Raw genomic sequence first — 27,295 nt, 5'->3', positions numbered from 1 at the left:
GTTGGAGATTCCTGATCATGCAACAAACAAGTAGGTATGTGAGCATAAGAGGGCCCTTGGTTTTCAGGCATTGCTGCTGCTCCTTTCTCTTCATCTAACTCCTAGGCTTGCTTAAATCACCCTCTGGCCACTTTGAATAGCAGCCAGGAGACTCCTGAGAGATACAGGAATGAATACCTGCCTTCCCCTGCCCCAGCGTGGCTTAGGGCCCCATTTGGGATTCTCCTGTCTTTCGTGGACTTGACTCAGTATGTGCTGTCCCTTTGTTGCCTGGTTCTGGTTTCTGAGGAGGTTAAAGGCTAAGTCCTTTGCCATAAGCTGTGATTCAGTTCAGTTCAGTTCAGTTCAGTCACTCAGTTGTGTCCAACTCTTTGCGACCCCATGAATTGCAGCACGCCAGGCCTCCCTGCCCGTCACCAACTCCCGGAGTTCACTCAGACTCACGTCCATCGAGTCAGTGATGCCATCCAGCCATCTCTTCCTCTGTCGTCCCCTTCTCCTCCTGCCCACAATCCCTCCCAGTATCAGAGTCTTTTCCAATGAGTCAACTCTTCGCATGAGGTGGCCAAAGTACTGGAGTTTCAGCTTTAGCATCATTCCTTCCAAAGAAATCCCAGGGCTGATCTCCTTCAGAATGGACTGGTTGGATCTCCTTGCAGTCCAAGGGACTCTCAAGAGTCTTCTCCAACACCACAGTTCAAAAGCATCAATTCTTTGGCACTCAGTTTTCTTCACAGTCCAACTCTCAAATCCATACATAACCACAGGAAAAACCATAGCCTTGACTAGACGAACCTTTGTTGGCAAAGTAATGTCTCTGCTTTTGAATATGCTGTCTAGGTTGGACATAACTTTCCTTCCAAGGAGTAAGCGTCTTTTAATTTCATGGCTGCAGTCACCATCTGCAGTGATTTTGGAGCCCAGAAAAATAAAGTCTGACACTGTTTCCACTGTTTCCCCATCTATTTCCCATGAAGTGATGGGACCAGATGCCATGATCTTCGTTTTCTGAATGTTGAGCTTTAAGCCAACTCTTTCACTCTCCACTTTCACTTTCATCAAGAGGCTTTTTAGTTCCTCTTCACTTTCTGCAATAAGGGTGGTGTCATCTGCATATCTGAGGTTATTGATATTTCTCCCAACAATCTTGACTCCAGCTTGTGCTTCTTCCAGCCCAGCGTTTCTCATGATGTACTCTGCATATAAGTTAAATAAACAGGGTGACAATATACAGCCTTGACGTACTCCTTTTCCTATTTGGAACCAGTCTGTTGTTCCATGTCCAGTTCTAACTGTTGCTTCCTGACCTGCATACAGGTTTCTCAGGAGGCAGGTCAGGTGGTCTGGTATTCCCATCTCTTGAAGAATTTTCCACAGTTTATTGCGATCCACACAGTCAAAGGCTTTGGCATAGTCAATAAAGCAGAAATAGATGTTTTTCTGTAACTCTCTTGCTTTTTCCTTGATCCAGCGGATGTTGGCAATTTGATCTCTGGTTCCTCTGCCTTTTCTAAAACCAGCTTGAACATCAGGAAGTTCACGGTTCATGTATTGCTGAAGCCTGGCTTGAGAATTTTGAGCATTACTTTGCTAGCGTGTGAGATGAGTACAACTGTGTGGTAGTTTGAGCATTCTTTGGCATTGCCTTTCTTTGGGATTGGAATGAAAACTGACCTTTTCCAGTCCTGTGGCCACTGCTGAGTTTTCCAAATTTGCTGGCATATTGAGTGCAGCACTTTCACAGCATCATCTTTCAGGATTTGAAATAGCTCAACTGGAATTCCATCACCTCCACTAGCTTTGTTCGTAGTGATGCTTTCTAAGGCCCACCTGACTTCACATTCCAGGATGTCTGGCTCTAGGTGAGTGATCACACCATCGTGATTATCTGGGTCATGAAGCTCTTTTTAGTGCAGTTCTTCTGTGTATTCTTGCCACCTCTTCTTAATATCTTCTGCTTCTGTTAGGTCCATACCATTTCTGTCCTTTATTGAGCCCATCTTTGCATGAAATGTTCCCTTGGTATCTCTGATTTTCTTGAAGAGATCTCTAGTCTTTCCCATTCTGTTGTTTTCCTCTATTTCTTTGTGTTGATCTCTAAATGGCTAGTCACTGGCCTTTATGATTCTTATCCAAAGTGTTTTTTATCTATATTCATGAATAATTCTAGCCATGACACAGGACATGGAACGAGTCTGAAATCTCACTAAAAGAAGTGCTGATCTTAGCTAGAAGGAGGTGCTCCTCTATCTTATGTCTAGAGTATTATAATAGTTATACCCTAGACTTTGAGCCTTGTGGTTTTCATAGCTTGGCTGTTGTTGTTTTAGTCACTCAGTCGTGTCCAACTCTTTGCGACCCCATGGACTGTAGCATACCAGGCTCGTCTGTCCATGGGATTTCCCAGGCAAGAATACTAGTGTGGGTTGCCATTTCCTTCTCCAGGGAATCTTCCAGACCCAATGATCAAACGCTTCTCTCCTGCAGTGGTAGGCAGATTCTTTACCACTGAGCCACCTAGGAAGCCCTCATAGTTTGGTACTGTGGAGTTACTCAGTTTTAAGACAATGACCTGTTTGATTAAATCACTGAACAATAATACACAGGGTAGGTGATGAATGGGTGGCCCAAAAAGGAGGAAATCAAATCCAACCAGCGAGGAGCTAGATGATGGCTGGTCCAGGGTATTTACTGTTTATGATTCCAGCTAATCAATCAATGTTAAGAAATCCTCTCCCTCTGTGACCGTAAACCGTGACCATAAACCATGGCCATGGAAGTCTCAAAATCTGACAGATTTGCAGAAGAATTGATGCATCAAAATCAAAACAGCTTACTACCTCTCCTACAAAAATAAAGATCACTCCTTGGCTCAAAACAGTGACTGTCTTCATCAGGAGTTCAGATCAACTACCTGGACAATTTAAGTTTTACTCTACCCCTGTAGAGTAAGGACAAATGGGCTTCTCTGAGTGATTTTGCATTATTAGAATTTTTTCAGGAGGGAAGAATCATTAAGGTCTTCTCTGAGATAATGAAGTAACAAAAAATGTATTCTGGCTATTGTGGTACCATTTTGGTATTTTATTGAGTTGCTATTGTTCTCCATTACCATAACCACAGATTCAAGTCTACAGAATCAATCTCACTGCTGAATAACACCACAGGATCCTCTCTGAACTAATTTTAAAACACATTCCTTTGAATCTTCAAAACCAAATTCTTCTGCAACTGGAACTGGGGTTAAATTTAGGTCAATAAGAATTTCATAAAAGCAAAAACCCTTTAAAGTTTGCATTAAAAATTCATGTGTCTAACTGAACAGCCTTAGTTGGGTGATGATAATAAATATTACCAAAAGTTCATTTCACTTCTGGGGGCTTTCTCACAAGAAACTTCTGCTGCCTCATCCCAGACATACTGGAATATTTCATCTCAGCTTGGCAACGCAAGCAGTACTGAGTACAATGACACACAGTCATCAGTTCATCTCATCCTGGCGTAACGGATACCGAGTGTGTATGGCTTCAGATCAGTTCCTGCTTCTGTCACTTTCTCCTCATCCAGGTTCCTGGATTCACTCTATGGTCATAGAATCTATTGTGTTTTGTTCTCACTTCTTTATTCTTTCATATAACTATGCTCAAAACACTGGATACTGTTCTGTTCTTTTGACTTGAAACAGCTCCTCTCTCTCCACTATAAAGGAACCTTATCAGCCGAAGTTACTTGTAAATGCCCTGGTAAGTCCGCATCAGTGTGACACAAGTAGCGTGGCCATTGTCATGTGTGGGACTGTCTCACTAAGAAGGTGACTAGGAAGGGGAAGGCAGGCCAACATCCTCAGTGGCCATCTGACTGGTCTGGGAATAAGACAGGCCCCAAAGCTTTGTTTACATACTGGAAAACCTTTGTGCCAGAAGCTCTGGTCTAACGTGAGAGCGCCAATACTTAGTAAACACTTCTGGAATTCCAGGCTTCTTCTGTGGAAGGGTTTCATAAACCATTTTTATAGTGGTCTTTTTGATACAAAGGAAATAGTTTTTCACTCACCTTTTTTCTTCCAACTACTGTTCAGCTTTGGGGACATACTTCAGTTCACTTTTAATGTTCTGGATCTCCGATAGGTTGACTGCAGGTCCTGGAAGTTTCTTAGCTCCTGGAATTGGCTTCTTCTCCTCGTCCGAAGTGGGAGGAGCACCCTAAAGAAAAAATAAAAAGAGAAAAATTTAGCTCACTGAAAAAGACATATGGTCTCTTTGGGTCATGGACATGAAGCCGAAAAAAAGCAAAAATAACATCAGTGTAATTCTAGCAGACTGACTTCTTCTTGTGCTGTTGTGATCCCCTCAGAGTTTCAGGAAGATCTCGTGCAATTTATGGAGGAATAAAGCTGGAAGAAAAACACAAGTAATTTCCCCATGACTTAGAAAACACAAGAGTACTGTGTCTGATACAGTGTCTGATAATTCATAAAAATTAGCACTAGTGAAAAGGATTTATGTTTTCAAGAGAAGTGTCTTACAAAACCAAATTTAATCTAGTGGGAAAGAAACCACCTTGCTGGGGAAAATTGAAGGCAGAGGGAGAAGAGGGTGACAGAGGATGAGATGGTTGGATGGCATCACCAATTCAATGTACATGAACTTGGGCAAACTCTGGGAGATGCTGAGGGACAGGGAAGCCTGGTGTGCTGCAGTCCATGGGGTCACGAAGAGTCAGACATGACTGAGCAACTGTCAACAACAAAGAATCCACCTGCCAGTGCAGGAGACACAATAGACTCAGGTTCAATCACTGGGTCAGGAAGATCCCCTGGAAGAGGAAATGGCAACCCACTCCGGAATTCTTGCCTGGAGAATCTCATGGATAGAGGAGCCTGGTGGGCTACAATCCATAGGGTCGCAAAGAGTCAGATACAACCGAGCCACTGAGCATGCAGTCACGCACGCCCACACACACACACAAACACACACATACACACACACACATCATAATATCATAAGATGCCTTAAAGGCAGAGTTTGTAGACCTCTAACAATGTAGCCACCTCTAACAATGACTTGGTCCAGGAGTTTTCTGTTCTTTCGTTTGGGGCATATTGGCTGCCAGCCTTTGTTCCAATGATGTTTCTGGGGTACAGAAACAAACTGACATAAACAAAGCCTCTTTATATCTGGATGGGAGAGGATGCAGCGGCAGAGGAGGGCTCGCCCCTCCTACTTTGGAAAGTATTTTACGTTTTCTGTTTTTCTGTTGTGGCTTTAGAGCAGGAGCACATTCTATACTTGTTTTGGTGGCTCCTCCAACTACTGGTAGGGGCTTCCCTGATAGCTCAGTTAGTAAAGAATCCGCCAGCAATGCAGGAGACCCCAGTTCGATTCCTGGGTCGGGAAGATCCGCTGGCGAAGGGATAGGCTACCCACTCCAGTATTCTTGGGCTTCCCTTGTGGCTCAGCTGGTAAAGAATCAGCCTGCAATGTGGGAGACCTGGGTTCGATTCCTCGATTGGGAAGATCCCCTGGAGAAGGGAAAAGCTACCCACTCCAGTATTCTGGCCTAGAGAATTCCATGGACTGTATAGTCCATGGGATCGTGAAGAGTCGGACACTACAGAGCGACTTTCACCAGTTACTGGTACAGAAGCGCACAAGCACACTTGTGGATAGCTGTTTTGCTGATTAATCCTGAAAATTTCCCATAGTGACAAATCTATGCCTGTGTGTACATACACCAAACACACAGATTTACAGGGGCTGTAAAACAGTAAGATCCATTGCTGTTCGTGACTCCTAGGACCCCAACGAAGTAGTGCAGATGGTTGCTGGATAGCTCCTTCCTCCTATTTGCTAGCGGTGAGGTGCCTAGTCTCCGGGGCCCTGGACTGGAGGTGCTGGAGGAACATTTGATCTCTGTGGCAGCCACAAGAGCACGCCTCTCGGATCAGTTTCCTGCAGGGAGGATAATTGAATGACAGCCCCAGCTGCTTTGCCCTGAGATCTGCCCATCACCATGCTGAGGTCACACTTCCCACGGCTGCTCGTGGCCAATGGCTGAGCGTCATAGGATCTGAAGGCGGGCTTGCTTCTGGGAGACCTGGGCCTCCTCTGGGAAGGACTCGAGAATTTTCCTGAGAACAGTACTGTTGTCTAGGTCACTTCAGCCCCACTCTCCGCTCCATGATCCTTCATCTGCATCACGGTCTCATGTTTCCTGACAGGTGTTTTCCCCAGTAAATACTTTGCCCGTCGAATCTCCTCTTTGGGTCTGCTTCTTGGAGGCCCAGACTAACATAGGCTCTCTGAGACTGGCAGAGCTCCACCTGCTGGGCCAGCAACTGAGTGAACCGGTTCAGTTATGGGAAAAAGAATAAGAAAGAGCACGCTTGTCTCAGGTTCAAGCCCTGTGCCGTACGTGTGCCAGCCAGTCCTGTACGTGTGCCAGCCAGTCCTGTAACTCGGGTAGTAAAGCCCAGGCTGTGCTTTAGCCCCCATCGGGCTCCTACATCTAGTTCTCGAGTTGTCTGAACCCTAAAGGGAAAGGGAAGAAAGTTTCCCAGACTTCAACCACTTACGTGGTGCATGTACAGAAACGCTTTTAAATTGTTTATTTAAAGGGCTGAATAGAAATATAAAATAGTGAGGTGCTTGTCTTCTCCTATAGGCTAGTGGTTTTTCCTCTGGTCATTTTCTTAGATTCTGGCACAGTGCTAATGAAATAGCTAACATGTCACCCACACGAAATGAGAGTCATGCAATGTCAACTCTACCTTTGTAAATACCCACAGAATGTTGTTTCCCTGAGTCATTGTACAGAGCCATAGGCTCAGCTTCTTTGCATCCTTTGCACACATTCATCATTTATAAATGCAGATTTAGAAGCAGTAGGTAAAACTGTTAAAGCTCCACCTAGAGGACAAGGTATTCTGAAACCGTGTTCATTAGGCTTTTGAAAAGAAATTTTTAGCAAGGCTGTAAGGTGTTCTTTTTAGAAAATATATGTGTAGTGGTGAGATGAAAAATGTTTCCTCACTTATAAACATTCCCATGGTTGTTAGGTGGATAGAGCTTAATACAGAAACATGAAGGAGAAAAAATATTTCTAATTCCTTCTGTTAAGTTCCCGGATAAGTCACAGTCACTTTATAATTTCAAAATGTGCTATATTACCACAATTAACACCTAAAGCCGATGTGTGCAGTTATGTGTCTGTGTGCAAAGATTTATTGTGTGAACATACACAGTTAAAGGATGAAAATATTGGACATTAGGCATTTTCCTGGAAATTTATTAAAACCTCAGTGCACTGTGATTTTTATTTATCAAGGTAAAACTTTTAGCTCTTGATTTGGTAGGGTCACAAATAATGGAAAGTTATAAGTGGATATATTTAAGAAGTAGGTTTTAAGACATTGACTCAGGAAGGGGTTAGTGGTGGTACATACTCTTAGTTGAATCTTCTCTCATCTTTTAAAAGATAATGCGAATCAGATTCCATTTTTTTCTATGAATTTGTTATCATAAGAATTATAATACATTAAGGCATGAACAAGCAGGGTCCAGATGGTGCCATTTGGCTGAGTATGCTCTCTTTTCTTTTTTAAGTAGATATTTGAATTGAGAAAGAACATGGAGGACACTCTTTGGTTTTAGATAAAACTTAAGAGACAGCTTATCAACCCCCAGGCCAGTCCCAGTTTCAGGAATGGCTATTGTCAAACAGAAATGTCCCTTTTGGGGGTGACAGAGTATTTGTAAAATTGAACAAAATGATTAACCATTTTCCAGCTATCTCACCTTCCTCTTCCTTTTTACTGCCAAGTGCCCTGAGTTTTCCCCTAAATTCTCTTTTGTACAACAGTACAGCCTGATATGCTCATTATGCTCAACCACTGAAGACTGAAAAATAACAGCAAGCACACTACTAACACATTCAATCCTCACATCAATCTTCAATCCACAACCATTATTATCCCTGCTCTGCAGTTGAGGAAACTGAGGAACAAAACTGGGGGGAGGGGCAAGAAACTTGCCCATGGCCTCACAGCTAGGAAGTAGTGAGACCAGAATTCAATAGTGTGTTTGCATTGGGAAATAATGAACAGAAAATCCCAATGTGCTATTTTGTGGCTTGATAATGATGGAATTTGAGTCAAAAGTAAGATTTGGGAGACAGAGTAGGGGCTTGTCAGTATCCTTCAAATCACTTTAATCAAGCAACTGCATTGTTTTAGGCAAAAGACCAGCCCAGCTTCTTAAGATCTGGTTGTAAGGCTTCTGTGTCGGGCACGCCAAGTTCTGGCTGGGCCGAGCAGATGGAGAGCACGCTCCAGCTCTGCGAGCAGAGCAAGGGCTCACAGAGACCTTAGGTGGATGGGAGGCCCAGCCAGTGCTCACAGGCCTTGTCACATGAGCCATCCTGGCTTCCTGCTAGGGTCCCTCCTCTTCTTCACATCTGAGGTAGTGGCAGGATTGAGATGGGGGAGTTCCTGGCTGTGACAGAGATGGGCTGTTCTGTTCAGGGATAGTATATTATGTCCTCGACTCTAGACAGTAGTTATCTTAATGCAAAGCTAGGCAATGAATCCCAAATCTAAGAAAGTGAGCAATTCCAAGGTTTTAAACTGGATAGTAATAGAAAAGCGGGGCAGTACAGGTTAGTTGAATTCAGATTCCATTGTCCCATTCAAACTATGTGACAAGAGGTGGCTCAGGCCTTGCAGCCAAGCCAAGCACCTAACTTTCCCCCTGCAATACTGTTTTCATGAGAACCTTACTCCAACATTCAGCCCAGATACCGCCCCTCCCGAAGATCCCAGGAGCTCTTACAATAAGGGATACCACCCTTCGCCAGCCTCCTGATCCATGAGCCCCACGAAAAAGATGTAGCTCAACTCAGGAAACATTCCTGGGGTCTCCAGATCTCTGTGGATACCTCGCTTCCTCTATCCCACAAAGCATGTCGGTTGGCCATTCGTTTATGTGGTTGGTCATAAAATAGGTTTTCACAACCCAGGCTGTTATCAGGCTTTAGCTATTTTGGAATGTGCTGGAACCATCAGACTGGAAACAAGGCAAGAGTAAAAGCAGATTTCCTAACTGGGACACTCGTGTGGAGAGAGTACCAGCTGTAAAGAAGTGAGGGCCATGTCTACCACAGAGGAAGATGAGGGGCAAGCCTCCAAAACAACTGTCATATCAGTCAGTTTAGTGAGAAAAGAGAGTCAAGCTACCTTGCAACTGTTTGCTAGACACAGTGACAGACACAGCTTAGGAGGAAGCACAGGAAGAAAACCGAACTAATTAAGAAATTAAGAAAAACAGATGAATGGAGATGTGGGAAGAATGCCTTTCTGCCTTCCCTTCCACCTCCCTGGGCTATTTTCTTACAACATGCAAAATAATAGGCCCAGGAGTCCTTCATAAAAATTGGATAATTCAGTCAGTCAGTGAACAGTAATTTACTGAATACCTGCTAGGTTATGCCATGTCCATTATATCACTGACTCTTTCCTTACAGAGACCCTTGGAGAAATGGGGGGGATCGTATTTTGCAAACAGAGGTTCAAAAGGAGAGTTCATGATCATGAGCTAACTGGTGGCCAGATTAGCAGCAGCAGAACTTGAAATTATCTACCATTAAATCAGAGTAGGGCTGGATCTTTTCAGCTTTTATGTTTAAAATGTTACTCATCAAGGGTGACTGAAATTCCAGAACTTGGTGATGTCACTCAAAGATTCTATCTCCTTTCAAAAATTATCTTTCTCTTTATAGGGGGCTGGAACCACTAACTTAGGACCACATCAGTAATTATTTATGAGAAAGCAAAAGGTTAGATGCAGGACAACCAAAGTTTTATTATGAAATTTTGAAATGCTGATTCTTTTGGACCAAATACCAAAAAGGTCACCTAAAACTTGAAAGAACTCTTCACCTTTTAAAAAACAAAATACAGTTTACAGTGCCCTGTGACTTTATTTATTGCTCCAAGACCTTAACTTTTTTTTTTCAGACTCAGACCTTCCAAGTTTCATCAGTAAAGTCACAACTGAGGAAAAATATAAACATTTGGATGGGGAACTATTCTCTATTTTTTGTACCCATGATGAATTTTAGCCCCCATTTTAGAAGACTGGGTATTTGAATTTGGAGGAAACATAAAGAATTAGAGGGAGGGGGAAAATTCAGAAATTGATAGACTCCCTTGCAAGTTTCTCTTTTCAAAGGAAATATCTAGGGATTGGGGCTTTCTGTTTGAATCTGCAAGTAATTTAATGTGCTTATTACCTGTGTTCCCACTGGGGTTCATTGCTCATCAGAAGCTGTACTAAGTGTATCCTGCTCGATTCAATAAAAGCTTGGAGTGAAAACTTACCAAGCTCGTGACTACTACTGAATCAAGAGCATCTGAGAGGTTCCACTTCCCCCTACATATACACGTACACAGACACAAACACACACACATAGCAGACACACAAGCTGACATAGACAATGAATAAATAAACTAGATGCCAAACTCAGCATCTTCCAAGTACCTGGGCCAGGCACTTAGAGTCAGCTGAAGGGAAGTGAGAGGCAGTATGTTTCAATGGCTGACTGAGCAAGAAAGCCAAAGAAATGTGTGTTCTATGTGATGACTCCTTGACCCACATCCACTTGTGCCCTCCTCGTCCTGGAAAGCTGGCCCTCGCCTTGCCTCTGGGCCCTGTCTAGTCAGGATATTGGAGGAGGAAGATGGTGCCGAGTTCTACCAGCTCAGTTTTCCTCACCTCCTCTATCTCCGGAGTACATTCTTTTCTTCTAGGGGGTTGCCCAGCTCCTGGCCGAAAGGCTCCCATTGGGATATTGATATTTGCCTAAAAGAGAAAGCAGGGAAGATTTAGCTTAAGAGAAGTAAAAAAAGGCAATAACATTCTGAGACAGTAATCATTGTCAGGCAAAACAAATCTGAAAAGTACATCTTTAAAGCTTTTCACCTCAAGAAAATTGCTATAATGACAGTACAAAACTATGCAAAGGATAATTTGACTTCCATTTATTCCACATTTGTGGTACTCATCCTTAGGTCTGTGCAGTGATTTCACAGCTCCCTACTGGCTGAAAGAATTGGAAGACAGTTTGTTCTGGCTGTTGCCCTCCTGGGGTGCTTAATATTTTCTGCTCTCTGGGATGAGGAAGGAACACATAATTCTAGGAGAGGAGGCAATGGCATTTGCACAAACCATCCCACACCTTAGTCCTCCTTCAGCTTCCTTCAGATTTACCACAGGAGGAGGGCAATGATACCTCCTAAACCGCCTCTTCCTTCCCGTAACGTCCTATGGCTATTCTCACACTTCCTTAGGTCTCTGTAATTGACACTCTTTTACCTTCTCCCTGACGCACCACTGTGTGGATCAGTGCATGAGGAAAGTGCTGGAAAGTCAAGTTCATTGGTACCACAGTTCATGGATTCTTCTCCTTCAAGATGACATACTAATTTCCATCCATTAGTAACAATAAAAAACTTTCTAGAACACACTAAATATGCTAAACATTAAATTATGTAAGGAAAATAAATGACACAGTAATTCAGACTTGGGAAAGAATATGTAAATTTGAATTTTGTGCATATTTCATCTGTTATCAAAAGGCAAGAATGTTTAATGCAGACCAAAAACATTTTCACCCAGGAGTATCACTCATATAAAACAAGCATTAAGACTTTTCTTTAAGGCAGAATGTATTCTTTCTCACTTGAGATAAAAGTGTTGCCTTATGAGTAATTGGATATGTGGGCTTGAAAAATTGAAGTTGCACTTTGATGTTATGAATGAAAATGATGCCTGAGCAAAGGGAGCAAAATATTTTGTTACCTTATGACTCAATTTAGACAATTTTGGTACCACAGCAAACGGAATCATTAGGAAGTGTATTTGAAACTGCCTGATATGAGTTCTGTTGCCAGGGGAATGTTTAACTCAAGACACAGAAAGTATCCAGTGTCCATGTTCATGCAACATGGAGGATCTATGTCCTGTTCTGTGTGACTTTTTCCACACAGAGGCTTTAAAACTTTTTTCCCTACTAGAATAAGGCTGATCCCACAGAAAAGAAACAGATTAAAAAGTGTTTGTAGTACATATCCAGGGAGGTCCATCACCTTTCCTAGGGCAAAAACATGCCAAGAAGTTTTTGGGGTCAGTATGTATCATATATGTTCAAATATAATCACAACACAATTTTAGAGGGAAGTATTTTGCAAATACTAAGGCTGAACCTTCTATGCTATTTCTCTGCTTACTGGAAGCGTCAGGTGACCTTAAGAAGGGAGGAGGGGGAGCATAAGACAAGGGGGAAAGTATGTCTTATATGGTGGCAAATACAGTAGCATACTTCATGAATTCCAAAATGCACCTCTTTTAATATCTCTGAAATCAGAGTGCCTTACAGACAATGGTATCTTAATTTTTAATAGGTGCATTGGTTTTATTTCTTAGAAAGACATAAAATACTGGTGTTTTACAATAGACAGTGTCTTAGATTGGTTGAAATATCATTAGGGTCCTGAAATAAGATCAAAACAATGTAAACAAGACTCACTGAGGATGATATATATTGAACCAATAACTTTCCATTACTACAGTTTGGGTGAAAGAGGGGAAAAGTTGATATAGAGATTATTTGGAAAAAAGTTAACTGGCTAAAAGTTTAATTAGATCACCACCATCCTTACCCATTTATTAAGCATTTATAGAGGGCATCTTCCTAATAGGAAGTTCAAGTTAGCATAATTGTTTCTGAAATATAAGATTAGTAAGCTAACCCATTTAATCAAGTGTGTATGCTTTACGGTAGGTTGTGGTTTTCAGTAATGGAACATGTAAAAATCATCCAGGATAATGTATTTAGTAAAGCACATGGTCAGGAAATACCACCTTTTCTTGCTCAAAGATTGATTTTAGCAATGCATGTGGCCTCTCCATGGTCCATGGGTGGCCTATGGTAGAAAAAAAGAGCCCACTGCTAGGAGTGGCTACAGCTACTCTCTGCTTGGAAAAGTGACAACTGCTCTGAGTCATATCTTCCCCATTTGTTTAATAAGAATATTAGGCTTCATGAGTGGTTTTCAAACCTCTTGTCCATGGAACCCTTCTTTTAAGTAAAGCATGGTGAGACTATCTAAAATGCAGACCCAGTGGAGATGGACCTGCTCTGGCCAAGGTGATGGGGTGCCCAGATCCCACCTCCTTCCCCCAAGCCCTGGGCCATGAGCAGTTCCAAGGAACTCGGGGCCCAATCTGATAACCATTGGAAGGGATCATCCCTAAGTGGATGAGTATTGATGTACATTTAAAATGTTCACTCTGCCCATGGTTAAGATGTCTGTAATTTACTTTTAACCACTTTAGCATAGACAGTGTGATATTTTATATACACAGATTGGTTTAAACTGCAGTTGTAGGAAACACCATTGCTCTAACTGGGAGTTCATCTTCCTGGGGTGGTTAGGTAATAAAATATTACTAAGACCGCATTTTCCAGATGGTGCTTCAAGTGTTTTCTGTTAGCCTCGTCTCCACCAATGCCTGAGACTTTAATGTTTGCAGAAATGTCAAAAATAGGTGAGATAATGAAATGAATGTTAGAAATGGCTTCTCTTGGTGAAGGTGGAGGAGGTTAAAATATGTAGAGTGGTTAAAATATTTGAGAGAACTTTCCCATACTGCTGAGCAGAGTGTAAGGATCTGATGCCTATAGTTTGCATCTTTAGATTGAGAGCTCAGAAGAGTGATCCCTAGATGGGCCTGTCTCCAGCCATTGATAATGAGGAATTCCAGCTTACAGCTGCCAGCCTGGGGCAACAGAATCCCCACAGGAATCTTTTCTGCAAACTGGCAGTCACTCAGAGCACTTAAAGGGACGAGAGGCGAGGCTTCACCCAGCTCACAGACAGACTGTGCAGATGGTTTCTGCTTGTTCGCTAACAAATGTGTGCTGACAAAGTGGCAGAGTTGGGTTGGGACTAGCTTTCACCTTAACCTGGCGGTGATACTGTGGAACAGTGACTGCCTCTTCCCCACCCCCACCCACTGCCATATTCACCCCAGACCCCAAGATTCAGCCTAGGTTGTTGTCACACTTTCATCCTTACCACAAACTTCTGAGGTTCAGACTGTCAGCTTCATTTTATTCACAAAGAAATTGAGCCTCACAGAGGTTAGATGACATACTCAATGTCACACAAACAGTTCAAGAAAAAGCCAGGATTCCAGATCCACATTCCCTGACCTTAGGGACAGACTTTTTCACTCTATCAAACTCCTCTCCAAAGAGCTCTTTTCACTTGACCAAAGTTAACTCTAACCACTCTCACATTCTCTAAACCAGCTCTAAAATTGCAAACTCACACCTTGAGAATGGCCTTGGAAAAGGGGCACAAAAATGGATAATTCTAGAATAGGTGTCAAAGGAACACTGAAAAATGAGCCATTAATTAACTGGCTTGATGCTTTTTCATCTTTAAGGCATCACTCAAAAAACCAGGAACCTAAATGGGTTTTTTGACAGGATCTACAGCAGCCTATGAACATGTCAAGTATCCAGTCGTTAATATACACACCAAGGGAATGCCGGCAGAGCACTTTGTAAATAATTAGAGATGATTTGTTAATATAATTGTAGGGTGGTGATATCTGAGTGACAAATTATAGACTAAATTAGAGCCATAGGAAAATTCCTTATAATTTGAATCTCACAGAAATGTATAGAGCTATAGCGCTCTGTTTTTATTCCATCAGTGGGAGAATTGTCATGTTCTTGTTTCTTTCCGTGTCCTGCTCTGTTTGAACACAAACAGAATACCTTCTCAATGACTTGATTTTTCCATCTGCAAATTGAGCATCATATTCACTACTCAAAATGGGTTTGGAATATGAGCTACATTTTTATGAAAGAGTAAATAAACATAGAAATCAATGACCTTGGGTTGATATAAGGTTGGACTTCCTTCTTTATATAGATTCTGCATAAATGTAAAGGAAGTGGGCTTTTATTTTTCTTTTGTAACACATTCTCTAGCATTTTTTCCGTCCTTGAGGTGCATTCATCTTAGATATTTTTAAATATGCCTCTGACACAGCAGACCCACTGCATCACTTTCCCAAGCTATACATAATTTGTTACATCCTCAAAGTCGGGAATGGAAAAAATCTACTAGATCATCTTTTGCCAGAACAGGATACAGTTCCCTGATAATAGACCTATCTGATGTGAAATGAATACTACACTTGATCTCACCAGGTAAAGTAAAGCTGAAAGAATTCCCTGTAAGTTAATTCCACCAGTCCCTTAATTATTTGTATTGTTCTCCTGCTTGGCTCCGGGCTTTGAGCCCGAGAATTCTGGAAACAGTATTCCCTCCAAAGCCACTCCTGTGTGACTTACAATGCAGTGACATCTTTACCCAGTGGGCTGGGTTCTGATCGCTGCCAGCCACTGAGTACTGACAATCCCACTCCACTTTGCTTTCCAGAGCCATTGTCCTCTGATCTCCCCCTCCTTTTGGTCCCCACTCCATCTCTCTTTTTAGTGTTCAGGCTTTGGGAGTTTCCTCCCATTGCATATTTGTTTCAGATGACTCCCTGTGGGTTCTAGCTTTCATTTTCAGAAGTTTCCAGCAGCTCCTGCCAGAATCTATAGCATCCCCCATGCCTTTCTCCCATCCCGCGTGTAGAAGAACCCCTACAGGGTTGCATTTTGCAGTATTTCTTCCTGAGCTTTCCTATTCTTACATCCTAGTCCTTCCCTAATGGAGCAGGGTATGGCATTTTGAGATTTCTAGCATCTTCACAGAATTTCAGAAAGAGATGTGTTTTACCTATATCTAACTAAAAACTAAGATTTCTTATTTAATGTATTAGCCCAAATTAGGAAGTCAGACAGACAGACACACACACACACACATACATACACCATCTAAAATATATTCAACCCATTTTAAAATAAAATTCTATATCACTGGAATACATAACTTCTTTGTCTGTAGAGATTCTTGAAATGTGAAATGGATTCAGAATACACAAAACTTTCCCACTCAACACCATTTTGAGAAACTCCCACTCAGCCCCAGTTCTTCACTCATGATGTTTCAAATTGAAAGGTTTTTTTCCCCGCTCTGTTCTCAACACTTTTTGTTCTCTTCAATAATTTCCTGAGTGACTCAACCGTAGTCTTGTCATCCAGGGAAAAGCAGATATCAAGAATGTACTGTACAGCTATTAAGATAATGTGTACAATTGGTTGGAGGTAGGTTATGTTTCTGATGTACTTGTGAATGTCAGCCTCAAAAAATGACATCTTTTCGTCAGTATATGGCTGTTTGCCTCATGTCACCAATATGGAGCCCTGGGCAGAGCAGCAAAGATCACCAGCTGGAAGTAGCTCTAGAGTCAAATTGCTCCATTTTAAGTTCTGGCTGCACTTCAAAGAAACCAGCATTGGAAATCATAAACAATGGATTACAGTGGTTTACTTAAGAAAGGAACAGTAGATCCAAGGTCAAAAGAAAAACGTGGTAGATGAAAATTCGTTTTTTTCTCTTTTACAAATTTAAATAAAATAGTAAAGAAAGGTATGTATCATCATTATTATTTTTAGCTTTCATAAATATATTTGATTAACTGACAAACCATGGGTGGTGATAGTCTCTTCCTTTGTACCAAGGACTGTCATATACCTGAAATCTTTTTTTAAACTGAAAATTGTAAATGGGATTAGAGTCCCTAACACCTGTCTGTAATTCTTTTTGTCGGGCTGTTTTCTTCTTCCATGGAGCCCTTATGCCCTGGGCAATGGAGCGTGGAAGAGCAATGGTAATGGATGGGGAAAGAAAAGACGTACTAAAACTAGGGGCATCAAGATATTCTGTTCTACACATGGATTGGGTGATAATGGAAACTTCCCATGGTAAGAGGCCACACACCAACTAATGATTCAAGGCTCATACAATCATTCCTCTAAAATGTATGATAAAAAAGTTAGGTCTAGTTTCACAAGCAGCTTGATTAAATCAATTAAGCAGAGTGGTAGGATTCAGTGGCCATGGTCATTTGTATTTCCAGACCACGTTTGTCACTGAGTTACTGTACTTTGTACTTTTCACTCCTAGCCAACTTACATGTAAGGTGACTTTAATCAGTGTAAACTGTTAGCTGCTTATGCTGAAATGCTGATAGCCGTTCTGCATGTCAGTTTGAGGGTTTTAAAAGGGAGGATTCAGCATCTATAAAACGGTAATTCTCTCTCCAGTAGCCTTGGTCAGTATGATTACCTTTCAGATAGTCTGCTCCCACCCCTCCATCCTTATTCTGTGTGCCAAGGTGGAGATGGTAAGCAATGAGACTGGACAGTTTTGCAGGGTGGTTCCTGACATGGGCTTTGGGATTAAGCAAGTTGGGTTCAGCTCCTGACTCTTCAACTCACGTGCTGTGTGATCCTGAGTGAGTGCTTTTGCTTCTCCAAACCTTTCATTACAATCCATGGAAATCCCATTGCATTGTGCCAAGTACATAGTAAACCCGGAAGAAACTGTGACTATTATAATCATCCTAATAATAAACCTTAGAAATTAGTCTCAAGAAGTTCATAGATCATATGGTAGTTCTATTTTTAGTTTTTTGAGGAACCTCCATACTGTCCTTTTAATAACTATCTGTAATGTTGAAATATCTGAAATATCTGTAATGTTGTCCTTTATGGTGTCTGTAATGGTCAAGATCAAATTGTGAAAGGTAATAGCTATTACTATTTTAAGCTAATAGGTTTTTCAGTGTTTTTGTGTAGTAATGATTAACCTGTAAGTGTGACTTCCAAAGTGATTTAAGGCAGACTGGCATACAACAAAGGGATATAAGTAAATTCGACCAAAGTAAAAAGTTTGTAGACTGTTAGAGGCTGGACAGAGGCTTACAGGTCATTTAATGCAGCATCACTCCCACCCAGCCCCCATGCCCTTTGCAGCTCACAAGGACCATGGGGGCGTGAAGTCACAGAGCCCAGCTATGACTAGGATACAGGACTCTTTTCCGTTCAACCATGAAACTCTCAGATCTCGTGGGAAAGGACAATAATACTCTACTCACTTTGATCATCAATGGAGAAAAAGGGCCATTGATGACCCAGAGAACATTGGCTCTCAGTGGGCTGAGGCTCCAGGGAGGCCCCATGATACCTTCCAAAGTGGGTGTGTTCAGGAGGCAGGGGAAAGACAGGCATGTGCTGCCAGTGGTCATTGTCACTTGGTCTCATTAGACTTAGTGAACAGATCGCTGATGGGGTTAGATTTCCCGGCAGCTCTAGCTTGCCCCACCACCTGTCACGTCACATTCTTTCATCTGAAAGTGTCAGATCCACCGTGCCTAGTGTGCTGAGGTTACCTTGGTTGCAACTCCATTCCCATCAACAGTGGGGTTTAAGAAGCAGACTACAGAGTACAAAACCAGGGTCAGCAAACGACAGCCCATGGGCCAAATCCATCCTGCCACCTGTTTTTGCAAAGAAATTTTCACTGACACATAGCCACCCCCATTCACTTGTATATTGCCTATGGCTGCCTTTGTGCTGTCACAGTAGAGTTGAGTAGTGCTACAGAGACCCAGTGATCTGTAAATCTTGAAGTATTCACTATTTGGTTCTTTACAGAAGAGGTGGGCCACCATCCAGTCCAGAACCTTATCAGCTGCTTGGAAGACTAAGGCCCTCTCCAGGCTATGGAAGGATTAACTGATTTATTCAGGATATTTTTATGCCCCTGGCATAAATGAGATTTCATTAATACAGTTGAAAGAAATGTAGACTTAGATAGAATCTTCTTATAATTCAAACACAGTCTCTTCTTCAATGTGAATGTGAAAGACAACTATCCATGTCCTCTAAGGGTGGGTCTCATGGGAGGAGATGGAAGCAGCTGAAGAGAAAGCAAGGCCATTCCATGCATTACTTGGATAATTGGAAGAACCATCTCTTAAGGACTTTGTGCGCTGTAAACCAGGCACTTGCCGTACATTATTTTGTGTATTCATTATAACAATCCCATTCAGTAGTATGATTGTCCTTATTTTACAGAAGGATAAACTAAGGATAACTAAGGTCACAGAGTGAGTGAATGGCCAGGTAGAGATCTGTAACCATTTGGCCTCATGTTGTCTAAAGCACATAGGTACAGTAATTCAATTACCTATGCCTGACTGCTAGAAGTATGGTTGACAGTGGCTTCAACTTGCTCAATCCAGACAAAATAGAGATCTAGCCATTACTTCTAGAAGTTTGCACTGAAAAATACTATCCTACAAGATACTCATTTCAAAGGTCCAATATGTTTAAAAAGTATTGCATATATCACTGCCTTCTTGGAAATTGCAAAGTTATTAGCAAGTTATGGACTCTGAAAAATCCTGCAGTAAGGATCCTATTCAACTTTGCTTAGTGCAGTGTTTCCAAACACTTTTTCATGAAACTTTTTAATTAACAGCATCTCACAAAACAACTCTTCCAAGAGACACACTTTGGGAACCACATGATTACAATGATGATGATTGATAATAATGGCTAATATTTATTGAGCAGTTGCAATAAGCCATGGATTGACCTAGGCATTTACACATATGGATTCATTTAACCCTCACAACAACCCTATGAGCTCACATGTGATGAATTCCCCACTTGACAGATGAGGAAACCGAGGCACAAAAAGGATGAAATAAGTTGCCCAGTCACATAGTCCTGGAGACCATGAGCCCCTCAAACTCCAGGATCAGGTTTCAATTCATCTTTGCATAGCTGACACTTCGTATAGTGACTGGAACAAAGCATGCGCCCAGAATATGACAGCTGAACTGGATTAGAGATAAGAGCCTAATAAAAAGAAGTGGCTAGAGTGTGTTGAATAGAATATTTAAGATCTTTAGTATTTATACAACGAGGGCACTCCCTCATCAGTTGAGGTTTCTATTTGTTCTGCATAAGACCATACCCTAGATAATGTTCCTACAATAAAGCATTTTGTACTGTGTAAACATTTTCATATTTTATTTAATAGACCCTACTTTAGGTTAATGTGAGATGATAGGAAAATATCAGATAGTGCAGATCCTATTTAACCACAAGAAATAAAATTTCATTTGAAGGGGCATTAAATTAGGCTTTCTGTCTGGCATAAAATACATTGAAAGAGGTGATACCACATCCATAAGGAAGTACTGTATTGCCTTTGTTGGTAGAGTAGATGGATTTTTTTAATTTTTATTTTTATTTTTTAACACATAAAACATTTTGTATTGGAGTATAGCTGATTAGCAGTGTTGTGATAGTTTCAGGTGAACAGTGAAGGGACTCAGCCGTACATATACACGTATCCTAGATGGATTTTTTAAAAATGCAGTATAACAACAGCTATTATGAACAGTCAATGAGAGTTTTTTTAAATATTACAGACCTAAAAATATATCAAGGTCAAAATTAATAGAATACTGATGAGTTTTCATTGTAGATTTGAGGGAGGCTAGGAAGCACTAAGGAAGAAAAATCAACACATTTTCAGCTGTAAAAGGAAAAGAAGAAAAGGCAGACTGAGAGACTATGTTTTTATGTTCTGCAAAATAAAAAGGAAATTTTGTTTAGTACTTCAAGAGCTTCAAGTGCAGTGATTAAATGGTATTATTTTTTGTCACTTTAATGTAGAGCATAGAGCATTCCTGAATGATTATTATAATAACAGTTTGACCCTTAAGGAGGGCTTACTATACTGTTTTAAGCATCTTCTGTGTGCAGCCCAGAAGGTGTTTTAAGCATCACCAGGTGCAGCAGGTGAGTGCTGTTACCTGTTTACAGATGTGGAAACAGTACAAAATGGATTAAGGGTTGAAGCTCCAGTAATCTCTGGCTTCACAGCTTGTACCAGTAACAGCTACACACACTGGGTAACACTGACAGTTCAAAGGCTCAAGGATGCCTATGGGCCTGGGAGGCAAAATGAAGTCTACTACCAGTGTGGGGTACATCAGAGACTCATCAGGTGTACACCGGAGGGCAAGCATGGCAATGCAAAGTTGATTCCTGGCCGATAGGCCCTTCCTGGGTGGTTTGTTCTGTGACAGGTTTTCTGAGGTTATTATACATCTTGCCACTTAAGGACCCCCTCCACTTAAGGCTATGCATTATCATGACAGGTAAAGATACATCCCTCCACCCACTTCCACCACCTGTGTGTGCTAGGATCCTTCACCTCACAACCTGACCACATACATGTCCCTTCAACATACAGTCAGTTGCTTATGAACAGGTGTATGTGTGATTGTGCATCAGACCCCAAGTATTCAGGAGCTGCCATATGCTCTGCAGTATTCATGAAAGTCCAGGAAAAAAAAAAAGTTTAAAAGTTCCATTAGAGAAAGTACAGATAACTCCATTTTGATGGAAAGGAAAGATGGAATTTTGCACAATAAAGCATTGTGCCCAGCATCTCAGGGTTGGAGCCATTTGAGAGTTAAACACTGAGCTCTTAAGACAAATAACAAATTTAGTATTGAGTCAAAACAAATACTAAAAGCTTTCTCTGTAATTGTGTTTGGGCTCCAAAATGCCTGCTTCCCCCTCCCCTTATTGTAGGTAACACTTAAGTCTGTTGAAGCAATCAAAGAATTTGTTTGCTGGGAGGGCATGAGGAGACATAATAGAATACAGACTTTAAAAGATAAACGCCCAAGCCTTGGGAAGAACACTTGACAAGAAAAGGATGTTTTTCAAGAACCATGTATTCTGAACAGATGGGTTGACAATGGATCTAAAAATGAAAATGGAATTTTAAAATTTCTATCAATGAGCATATCAAAAACTTACACATCAAAAAACATATCAAAAACATGTGCACTACATTTTTGTAGAAGGCCGTTTAATTCTCATTCATAAACTTTGAGTCCCTTACAATTATGCATATTTACACAGAAACAGCTTCTCCCTTCTCAGCTGTATATTACCAGCCTTTTTTCTTCCTGAATTGTACCTTATACAAGTCTTTCTTCTCTCTGTGAAGTTAATCATCAGGTGGGTGAACGATCACAGCAAGTCTGATTTATTAAGCAAACAGGCTGGAAGTTGCTGATGCGAACACGCAAATGTGTCTACTCACCTGGATGGCTCTGACATTGGAAACTGGCTGTTTCGACATACTGACGCGGTCTTATCCCTAAAAAAACAAGTAAGAAACTGTTAGAGGTGGTGGCGTTCAGATTCTCAGGAGTGATAAATTTGAATTTGACTCATGATTCAGCTGGGCAGTCACCCCTTTCACTGGCCATATATTCTTTCAGTCTCAGTTTCCGGTTACTTAGAGACTCTCCTTCCTCAGGCCTCAGGGACAGGGAACACTAGAGCACTGGATAAATCATTCAGGAGGAGAAATGCTGAGATGCCTTGCCCCTGATGCTCCTGATAGGCAATCAGAAACTTGAAAGGCGCTATCATCTCCTTCCCTGCCCTCCTGCCCTCCTGCCCAGAACGGCAAAGCAAAGAGGTTGTGGGAATAAAACACCTTTGTTTGGGGCCTCGGAAGCTTTCTGGTTGAAACTGAACTTTTGATCTGAACTGAGTTGTTGCCAGGGCTGTGCAGTCAGTCCATGGGGAGCGCCTCCCGTGCGTCAAACACCCAAGGAGAAATGGCCCATACTTCATTCCTATTACTGCGATGCTCTCTGCTTGCTGGGCATGTATCTGTTCCAACCAGAGACCTGGGGGCCGCATCTCCCTGCTCTGTGTGTCCAGAGCCTGGGCTCTGTAAACCCAGCAGCTCGCAAGCAAGCTTCACCTCTGTCTTCTTTGCTTTTAATGAAACACTCTCTGGAAGCACATAGGACTTACATGATGGTGTCAGATCCCCAAGGTGAAGCAGTGCTTCCTTCTGAAAGGACCTTTGCTTTCTTTCAGTTGAAGACCTGACTTTGAGCCCAGTGACTAGTGGTCGTGGTCTACTGGGTTCAGGGAGCAGGGAACAGCCCAGCTCTGTACATGTGTTGTCTTAGCTTGGTCTATTAAATATGACAGGGAAAAGTGGTAAAGTTTGAAATTCAGTGAATTAAAAACATGCTGCTTTTTAAACCCCAAACTGTAAACTGGGTTGATTAGCATTTCCTCAATTGACTGATGTAAGAGTGTGGGTTACTGGTGAGTAATTGAACACAGCAGTGCCTGCATTTGCCACAAGTCCGATGTCACCTGAACTATGTCAGTCAGCATCCTGGGGCCCATTTCCTCTTCTTTAAATTTTACCTGCTTCACAGGTTGTGGTAAGAATCAAAATGACATAAGGGCCCTGAAAATGCCTTGTGAAGTATATAAAGGCATGATGCAAGTATTTATTGTTTTATTGCCATTGCTTTTAGCTGGAGACCTTTAGTTCTTTACTGCTATACAGTTTTAATACAGAGTAAGAATTGCGATAGTGATGCCCCACAACACTTTAGAAATAAAGGATCTGAGAACTCTGAAAAAAATCTTCAAAGTGTTAGGCTCTATTATATGAAGTTAAATCATTATATTATTTTTTAAACTCTCGTAAATAGTACATGCAACTATATGGTCTTTGGAATCACATACCTGAAAACAATGGGGTTTTTTTTTTTTTTAAGTTCTACCTGAATGTTTTGGTAATATACAGATATAGCCACCATGCATAAGGGTCTAGGTAGAATTATTTTCAATATGGTTAAAAAAATTAAAGAGCTATCACAAATCGAACAATCAGGAATGCATTTTGCTCTGTAATATGTTTCAGATAGATTGCTATCTTTTCTGCAGTGTAAAAAAGTCAATGAAGGATTTTAAATTTTTGGATCTAGGACACAAAGCTCAATTTCAAAAAGAAAAGCTTCGTAGTTTAATATTTAATGTTTCTATTCCTCAAAAGCTATTAGAAGTCAGGCAAAGCAATAATTCTCACAGGACTTTAAATATCTCATCCTATAGCATTCTCTATAGGTGTACAATTAAAGTTTAACTATTAACACTTGAGAACTTTAAAAAATGTATGTCAGTTTGAAATGTGGGGATTAGGAATTTATTTATGTTGTTAAAATAACAAGTTAAAATGTGAAAAAAATAAGGCAATGAATGATTGCATTTGTACTGGATGGGTTTTTTTTTTAATTAGACTGATTTTGTTTTTTGGTAAACTGGATTCGTTGTGTGTTGTGGACCCCTCAGCCTAACGGATGGCTATTCCTCGGGCCTTGTCTCCAATATAGCTTTGGTATAACCTTATTTGCATACAGATTCCTTCTCAACATATATGTCAGTCTGAGAGAGAGACACCTCTAGAAAGTTGGTCAGATCCAGCTCTAATTCCTTGCAAACAGGCAGATAACGTTCGTGTTCATCAGTTCTGCAGCCCATCCTGCTGTCCTCATTATTCTCAGAGAAATCAGGGCAAAGCACACTGGTGAATAAAAATAGACAGTGTTCCCTGGCTCTTTCATGGCCCTGCATTCACCTCCATTAGGGATGCAGGGTGTAGAATGCACCTTCCTTCTGTTTCTGCATGCTGCATCCCGGGCCCCCAAAAAGAGAGCTGTGCCTTAGATGTACAACTCCACTCACATCGGGACCACAGCTTTGCATCCAAGGAGACACTCTTTAGAGTACCTCTATTACTGCGTCTCCTAGTTCTGGCTTCAGTTGGAGAACACAGACAGTTTGACCAGGAGTGTATGGACTTTTACAAAGCCTGTATCATAATGGAAATGCTTGCCAGTTTAGCACGGTTGAATTTTCCTGGCGCTTGTGCAAGTCTGTGGGGATCTTTAATGGTCTATACGCTGAGTCATGAACAGTATTCCTCAGCTGGTATTTGATTGGACAGCATCTATATCTGACTTCTAAATAAGACTCTTTCATGTACTCAACATTTGTCAACATTAATAGCACTAATTTAAGAAGAAGGGAGTCAGAGGAAAATAAATCAATATATGGAGAGAGGGGGCTTTGTTCTTTTTAAAGGTCAATTAAGTGGCTACAGCTCAGTCTCACAGGGAATTATCTTCTGTCCTGCAGCTAAAAATAATTCCCAAGAAGGGTGCAGAAAGATGTTCAGCTGTCCAAACTAACTCTTTATTCAACTGTGCATGAGATGTGCCGAGAGGAAGAGGCAGTCCGCGTGCCACGCATCAGCCTCTGGTGCCCACACAGAGAGACAGGGTTGCTGCCCTCTCTGCTGGGTCTGGAGAACCCTGTGATTGAAGGGTGGCTTTCGAAAAGACAGTATTAACAGTTCTATAAGTTGATACAACTTTATCACTGAGGTCAAGCCTGGCACTTAGGGAGAAGAGAAAAGCGTTTTAAACTTGTAATGTGTTAACAGCTCTGGCAATGATTTGTGTTCAGGTAAACCAAAGAGCTAGCATCATAGCTTTTCTCTGCCCTTAGTTCTCCTAATTATTTCTAGGCTTACAGCTTGAGTCGGGTCTGCAGCTGATCAACTGGAACCCTGGCCATAAGAATCAAAATGACAGTGTTCAGGGTCAGAGTCATCTTAGCTGGACCGTGAAAATTTTCTTCAAGTCACTATCAATGAAAACTACTTTTAGTTCAATATTCTTTCAACCTCCCCACCCTCCGAACAATTTAGAAAACAGAAGCAGCAACATAACCAATGGAGAGTGAATTTACAAGGAAGTTACACTCTCTAGTTACATACAAGCCTACAAAGTTAGAAGTAGCCACTTCAAGTTAGGTAGCCAGGGAATTTCTTTCAGAAAACCCGGTTGCCCAAGGTGAGTCCTCCTGCTTACCTGCTTTATGCACTTGTTTCCTGCCTGAGGAAAGTCCCAGGCAGCCAGGTACAAGAACAAGGCTCCTCAGTGAGTGGAAGGGACGCCGGGTGTCCTCTGAGCTGTGATCTCGGTTCCGATGCTTTTCATGTGGCTGAAATAGCTCAAGCGATCTGTGCTTCACCCGGTACTGAGAGCTGCTCCCGGCTCGGGGCTGGAGGGGAACTCGGTTTAAGGATAAGTGTTAAAGAGAATTCCTGTCATAGTTCACAGTTGTTCTTCCTAAATATAGAGTTTGATACAAGCCATACGCTGCCTCCAAAAGGCTTGACCGTGCTGAAAGCAGGGCTCAAATGTCAGCCGGAAGGTGGCTCTGGAATCTTACTGCCCTCCTCATCTTCCAGAAGATGCTGGCTGCGTTTTCTCACAAATTCTGAGGGGGCACAGGCAAGTTTGAAAAGTAGGAAAAGTTTCTATCTTTAGCTTTATTACCCAGAGGCCAGAAGACCGGGAGTGTTGAATAAAAAATTGGAGAGAGGCAGCACAAGCGCCAAGCAGTGTTTGAGTCCTCGCTTGGTCACCGAGGAGCTGAGAAAGTTACTTCAGAATCAGCACTCAGTCTGATTACAATGAACTATAAAACACCGTCCTTTTTGTAGGTCAAAACTGGTCACAGATTGACAAACTCGTGTGCTTCCAAGGCCCAGAGTCTCTCTCTGCTCAATTGCCTCTACTCATGGCAATGACTATAGCCTTACAATATGTGAGGCAACAGAACAAAACAAAAGAGAAAATATCTATTTTATGTATGACAAAGGCCAGGACCAGGTATCAGACAAAACACTTTTTAAAGAGAACATTGCCAAATCCTAAAAAATATGCTCATTAGTTTTAGCACTACTTTTCTTTTCTTTTTTTACTTCTCTAGTCTCTAAAATTACCTTGGAACTTCTCTGGCAGTCCAGTGGTTAAGACTCCACCTTCCAATGAAGGGGGAGTGAGTTCAATCCCTGGTTGGAAAACTAAGGTCCCACAGGCCACAGGGTGCAGCCAAAAAATTTTAAACATAGTAATACAAAATAAAATTACCTTTACACAGAACTCCCCTTCAGTAGAAGGATTAAGCAGTGGACTCACTCATCATTCATCCAGTTATAAGTGAGGGATGTCTGAGTCCATGGCAGCCCAGTCAAGCTGCAACCATCTACTACCTGTCCTCTCATTACATAAGATGAAGAAGCTCCAGTCTGTATGAGCCCCTAAAGTAGCATGTCTGTTCTCTGCAGCTGAATGTATTCCCAATACTTGATTTCAGGTCAGTAAAGAGAAAATCAACTTTCCAGTAGCTAAGGAAGTCAGCAGATCATTGTGGATCATCTCAGTTTGGGGCTCACCAATTAACTTCTGTTCATGTGCTGTTTAAAAGAACTGTGTCTTCAAAAGTCAGTTTAGACATCATACTTTGAGGTTTTGTGGCACCAAAAGTGAATTCTTTATAC

At 41.6% G+C, this 27,295-nt stretch overlaps 1 protein-coding gene across 1 annotated transcript in view; it reads right to left on the bottom strand.

The window, feature by feature from the left end:
- Nucleotides 1–26,186, bottom strand: part of SMPX (small muscle protein X-linked) — a 53,510-nt gene extending 27,324 nt beyond the window's left edge. The window contains exons 1-4 of the mRNA XM_061407921.1: nucleotides 25,818–26,186; nucleotides 22,166–22,222; nucleotides 10,770–10,856; nucleotides 4,054–4,202 (exon numbers count right to left, since the gene is read on the bottom strand). Of these exons, the coding sequence (XP_061263905.1) occupies nucleotides 4,068–4,202; nucleotides 10,770–10,856; nucleotides 22,166–22,204 (261 nt within the window). The 5' untranslated portion in view covers nucleotides 22,205–22,222; nucleotides 25,818–26,186 and the 3' untranslated portion in view covers nucleotides 4,054–4,067. The remainder of the gene's footprint in view (nucleotides 1–4,053; nucleotides 4,203–10,769; nucleotides 10,857–22,165; nucleotides 22,223–25,817) is intronic.
- Nucleotides 26,187–27,295: the final 1,109 nt, after the last annotated feature.

Source organism: Bos javanicus, chromosome X (assembly GCF_032452875.1).
Source record: "Bos javanicus breed banteng chromosome X, ARS-OSU_banteng_1.0, whole genome shotgun sequence".
NCBI classification, from domain to species: Eukaryota; Metazoa; Chordata; class Mammalia; order Artiodactyla; family Bovidae; genus Bos; species Bos javanicus.
Note: the sequence above shows the minus strand (reverse complement) of the source record. Positions and strands in the feature narration are given on the sequence as shown.